Source organism: Apaloderma vittatum, unplaced genomic scaffold (genome assembly GCF_000703405.1).
Source record: "Apaloderma vittatum isolate BGI_N311 unplaced genomic scaffold, ASM70340v1 scaffold1855, whole genome shotgun sequence".
NCBI classification, from domain to species: Eukaryota; Metazoa; Chordata; class Aves; order Trogoniformes; family Trogonidae; genus Apaloderma; species Apaloderma vittatum.
In genome coordinates, this window is record NW_009717557.1 from 145,095 (window position 1) to 150,772 (window position 5,678).

A 5,678-nucleotide genomic window follows, 5' to 3' on the forward strand; every position below is an offset into this window, starting at 1 on the left:
TCTTTCCCGGGGTATTTGGCACAGGTTTCACAAACCGCAGTCACTGCTTAGTTGCAGGACTGATATGAGGGAGTGGAAATGTGGCCCCCAACTGCCTAACTCTCAATTCTCCAAATCCCCATAGTTTTCTTGAGGTATTTCCTTACTCATTAAGACTGTTTAGAGAAGAACCTCAGAAGTACTGCCCTGTCACAGCTCTGCTTTTATGCCTTCTATTAGGAAAAGTGGATAATAATATCAAGTGGAGAAAGTACAGAGCATTATGCACAGTCACTCTTGGAGGAGTGAACAACTCTCAAATCAGGTGAAATCAGATTACTCAGATAGCATTCCCTTGCAGAGCAAAGTGAGCATGGTTGTAAATCTTATTTCTCCCGAAGAATAATGAAGATAGTCCTGTCCTACCTGAGAATTGTTCAGAATGAAGAAAAAATATATTCAGGCAAGAAGATTGGAAAATTGATGCAAAGAACTAAATTAAAAAAGAAGAGGACCAACATAAAACTAATTTCTATAAAAATTTCAAAAGAGATTTTTTTTTCATAGCTTGTTGTTTACTCCTTCTTCCACATTGGTGAACACCACGTTCATTGTAGGAAAGACTCTTCTGCTGTGTATGGAGAAAAGACTCCAAAGGACTTTATGTGTTCTGTAAAATTGACTCTGAGCTTTCTTCTACTGCATTATTAGCATACACAGATGATTCCCTCTCAGAGTCCTGACTATCGTTCAACCCCTTTCATATCTGCAGTGAGAAATATCACAGAGCTCTGGAGATTCTGGGTGAAACTACAAAATATCCAATTCAACATGACTTATTTGCACAATGTGACCTTTAGAATTATATTGGCAAGACCTCTAAAACTAGAAGTGAACACAAGTGTGTATGAAGGTGGATAAGAACTCTAGGAAACAATGGATTGTATCTAACCAATAGGTATCTACAAACTCAGTAGTAATAGAAGATTTGAGAATTTTAATGGAGCTGCATATTTTAAGAGGTCCAAAGCAGCTTTTCGTCATCAGGTTTAAGCATACCAGAAAATATCTTACTGATGCCAGCCAGAAGAACAGCTTCTTGTTCCTTCATCTTGAATTCTAGCTTTGTGTCTCAGGAGCATGTCCCTGCCAAAAGAAGACCAAAGGACTTTACTTCTGTTTGTGCTGTTACCAATTCAGGCAAATACACTGGAAAAAGAGAGTAGTTGTTCTTCTAGGGATTCTGAGATCCCTTTGTCCTACCTCGTTGTCATCTTTTCAGAGTAACTTTGGAAAATGGGAACATTGCAAATTTATCACCTTCAAGGCATCAATCCAGTTGCAGTTGCTAATACTTTTTGTTCAACATTTTGAAAGTATGGAAAGGGAACAGGAGGCTTTTTCCTAAACAGCAACTTCAAAAATTTGAAGCTGATTACATGCAAAGCCAATTTCTTTCTGAAGGGTCATTCAAGAAGTTACCAGAGTCCTCTTTCATTAAAGCACACCATCGGTACTTACATTCCTAAAATTTGAAGGCAAAATCCTCTGAAGAACCTTTTGGTCTTTGCTTCATAACTTAGGATTTTAGAATACCAGTGTCTGGTTGTAATTAGCTACTCTGATTCATTCAAATTTACTTTGTCTTGGGTCACATGCTAGTAAGAAGAAAATGAGAAGATGCGGGTATGAAGGCAACTTAAGAAAATGAATTAAACTGACTACCAAAGCAAGTTCTTAGTCAAATTTCTGGAGTTAATTTTCTCCTTTGATGGGATACATCTGTTCTGTGTACTGTGAAGTTCAAAACCAGTATCAGGATGATCCCCAGTCCAGGGGAGTTATAGGAAATCTCACCTGGAAATCTCCATAATACTCAAGCAAGAAGATATTTCTAATCAGTTCATTAATGTGCATCAGTTTGTCATGTGCTCAGGGCAAATGCCAGAGAAAAGCATCAAAGCCGTAATTTTCTGGAAATAATACCAGTGTGTTATGCTATCTTCTTCCAAGAATGTTCAGGAACTTGTGACCAGTACACATGAAAAATGGAAGATAATGATCAAGAAATTTTATCATCTACTTTAGTCTACACAGTTTCAGGAGTGGATGGTGGATATGCTCTCTGTTTTCTATTTATTTACTTATTAAATTGATAGTACTAGTTGCTCTTTTCCCTTTTTCTCTGATGACCAAGAGCACTACAACTATTGGTTGGGAATCAGCAACCATAATCTTGACTACATCTTAGTTAACCTGACTTCATGTATCTTTTCCTTGACAATGAGAAATCCTTCTAATTTTTCATCTTGATGACAGCTTCTAGGTGAAAAGCTCTTGAATCTTTCTTTTCTCTGCTTCTGTTAAGACTCGAGAGAGAGTGACAGTGATTTTTCTGAAATCCTCCAAATTTGCCACTTGTCTTCTGTTTCTCATCTGTGTTAGTCATGGCATGATGGGTACTCATACTGGAGAAAGCTGAAATTAGATTCCCTTAAAATAATTTTATGTTCTCTGAATGGGTACCCGCTACTCTGTCAGCACTCACTACTTTGGCTAAAATTTCTCCAAGCATGGGCAAATCTTTCTTTTCTTGTGTGCAAATTCTAAATGAATGGAAAGAGAGAGGGAAATGATTGAAGGGTTTCAAGTTGATGACTGATTCATTGGTTTTAAAGTTTTTTTCTTTTTTTTTTTTCTTTCTCCTGCTTGGATATTGCTCTGCTGTTTTCTAACTTGCTTTTTAGTTGTCTTATATTCCCTCAGCTGTGGCAGTATTCCTGGAGCCATATGTGAGTGCACTACCTCAAAATGCCAGCAGTGGAAACTGGTAAGCAAGTGGGGAAAAAAAATCACCAGAGGAATCTCTGAAGCTTGGGACAAAGGCAGAAAACACATCAATACTGCACTAGCAGAGCAGCAGGTACCCTCACAGAGAAGATAAAATTACAGGTAAGGAAATAATTTACATTTCTGTTCTGAACTCATCCAAATGGCTTGTTACTCCCCATTCAAAATCCCCCCCAAAAATAAACACCATGACACTTGAAGAAGAAAAACGTAACATGTGTGATCAAGTTAGACTACCCAATTTCTGCAATAATATATTAAAAGATCAAAATCCATTATACCTATTAAAAACATTATACCTATTATACCATTAAAACCTCAGGCTAGTTTTAAAATAAGGCTGGTTTTTTGTATTGTTTTAGATTTTTTTTTAATTTTTAGAATATTAAACACAGAAAACTGCTTGTTGCAGTTGCAGAAAAGGTTTTCCTTTCCACTTAAGGACAACAGTAGGCTTTTTTTTAGGTACGTGAGGTCAGATAAAACAAAAAATGGGTTCTGTTCCCATCCCTTCTTCTCCATTTACTTTCTCACAGTTGGAAGAGTAGCAAGATGTTTTATTATGTGTCAGTTTTCTCATCTGTGAAAAGGAAAGAGGCTGTTTTTATCTCCCACTTGAGATAATTAGGTGAAATAAATGTTGTAAGAGAGAAGAAAATTATATTTATTTAATTAATTGTCTTGCAGTTGTTTATGCCGCCATGCTGCAGTCCCGCTATGGAGTTGCGATCACCACAAAAACCTCAAGAGGATATATCCTTGTCTGAATTGCCACAGTTATTATCTGTTACAGAAAGTAAAATAAGGTTTATGTTTAAATCTGTAAATGAAAAAAATTGTCAAAACAATTGTACTGTAAACCTAATTTCTCTGCTGAGTTAAAGGAACATTGAGAAAGTTTAGATATGTGCATTGTAAAGGCATTACCTTTTGGAAGAGAATAGTAATAAAGTGAAAGAGGAATAAATTAGATTTAGCCTTGGCATAACTCATATATCTTCATCAGATATGTACTATGATAATTGTCCCAGTGAGTTGTATCACTTAAGTTTATTTTGTAAACTATCAGGTTCAAGAAAATATAATTACAGAGCCATATTAATTTGTTTCATAGTATTAAATGTATATAGATTTTATTAAAACAAGTTATCAAAGTTATGAGTTTAATCTTGTAAGGTATGTTTCTAATGCTCTGCAGTATGACATTTAAATTAAAAAGCCTAAAGAAAAAAAAAGGGAAAATAATAATCTTTTTTATAAGCATTATTTAAAGAAATGTAGGTGATCTTTTGAGGTACTATGCAACCCTTTTTTGAAGGAATCATTTTCAGCAGGTCCAAAGGCTAACTCAAATATCTAGATAAGGAACTAGCTGTCTGAATTGAATATTATCTTTTGCTATGTGTCATCTGTTATTTTATGGTGTTTCCTGTAATCTGCTAGATATAGACATGACTGTGAGTAGAGCTCTCCTCAGAATGCATACATTTTTCAAATTTTGAACTTTTTGGGGGGGCTTGACATTTTTGTTTCTGTTTTTTTTTTTACTTTAAACATATGTGGGAAGAATGAATTCAAATACTTAATTTAGAAGGAAGCATATTCTGACTGTACGACAAGTCTATCCATGCACTTATTTTAAAAGAACTTTTCAACTACCGTTTTATCATAGTTAAAGATTGAAAAAAATTAGTGTTGAGTATCTGTTTGTATTGCTTTTTGGTGACAAAACAATGAGTTTGAATTGTAAACTTTTTTCTTTGGGGTTACTGTTATTGCTTGGGGATGTTTTTGAGACCATACTCTTTTTCTGATTCTGAAATATGTTTATTCCTGTTGTTTTGTCCTTTCCCTTGTACGTTAAAGAAAATTCCATCTATCTCAGTTTTATTTTCTGTAACTAATTTCGTAACAGTGTAGTACTTGACATGTGTTTGTTTCTTAGGCAAACGTGTAAAACTCCTCAAGTCCGAATGGAGAAGTAGAGAAAGGAGGTTTCTGCTGTGCCTGATGACAATTTTTGATTTTTCCACACACACAAAATATTCTGGCTCCACGTTGGAGCACTAGTTGTGATGAATCCTAGTCTTGGTCGGATTCTAAGGAAGGGCCAGAACGTTCGTTGAGGAATAAAGAGTCAAACCTCTCCAGAAAATGTGTTCCAGCCCTGGTTTATTACTCACAGAGCAGCAGGTGTGTACAAATACAGGTTTACACAGTATTAACAGGAACTGTACCTTACTCTTTCTAGTTGCTTAGTTTTCTGCAGATGCCTGGGAATCGTGGCTTATTTGGGCAGAGCTTCAGAAGGGTGGTTGGAAAGACCCCACGTTGCGCTCCTAAGCAGCCTCAGTGTATCAGTCAGATACTTCTGGGAGCCTTAAAACCTTTCTTCCCTCACTCCCCTTTCAAAGGTAGACCCAGTTGGTGAACTTAAGTTACTCACTGTCGTGGGAAAGCAACAGATGCTCTGGAGAAGAGAAGAGCAATTAGAAAGGAAGTATGTCTTGATACATTCAGTTTGGTGTCACTTTGTAGTTGAAAGCTTAGCATCTGGTACTGGATTACTTCAAATTCTGAAAAAGTTGGGGAAGGGGTATTTCCACTATATTACTAAGACATGTTATCTGTTTAACCTTAAAACCATGTTTAAGATGAACTCTGCTATTTTCAGGAATGTATGCCATGCTCTAAAGTATTCTTCCTTTAACTATTTTTCTAGTCCTAACTTTAAGATTATTTGGAGCAAATGAAAATCTAAATTTACACCTGAAATGTTTCCAGAGCCTTTTAATTGCAATTTTTAACATTAGTTGTCTAGGTCTTCACTTTAACAGTAAGTATCTCCT

At 35.9% G+C, this 5,678-nt stretch overlaps 1 protein-coding gene across 1 annotated transcript in view; it reads left to right on the top strand.

The window, feature by feature from the left end:
- The window catches only part of FAM19A2 (family with sequence similarity 19 (chemokine (C-C motif)-like), member A2), a 55,546-nt gene that overhangs the window by 41,533 nt on the left and 8,335 nt on the right, over nt 1-5,678 (top strand). Inside the window, exon 4 of the mRNA XM_009869936.1 lies at nt 4,775-5,022. Within this exon, the coding sequence (XP_009868238.1) occupies nt 4,775-4,786 (12 nt within the window). The 3' untranslated portion in view covers nt 4,787-5,022. The remainder of the gene's footprint in view (nt 1-4,774; nt 5,023-5,678) is intronic.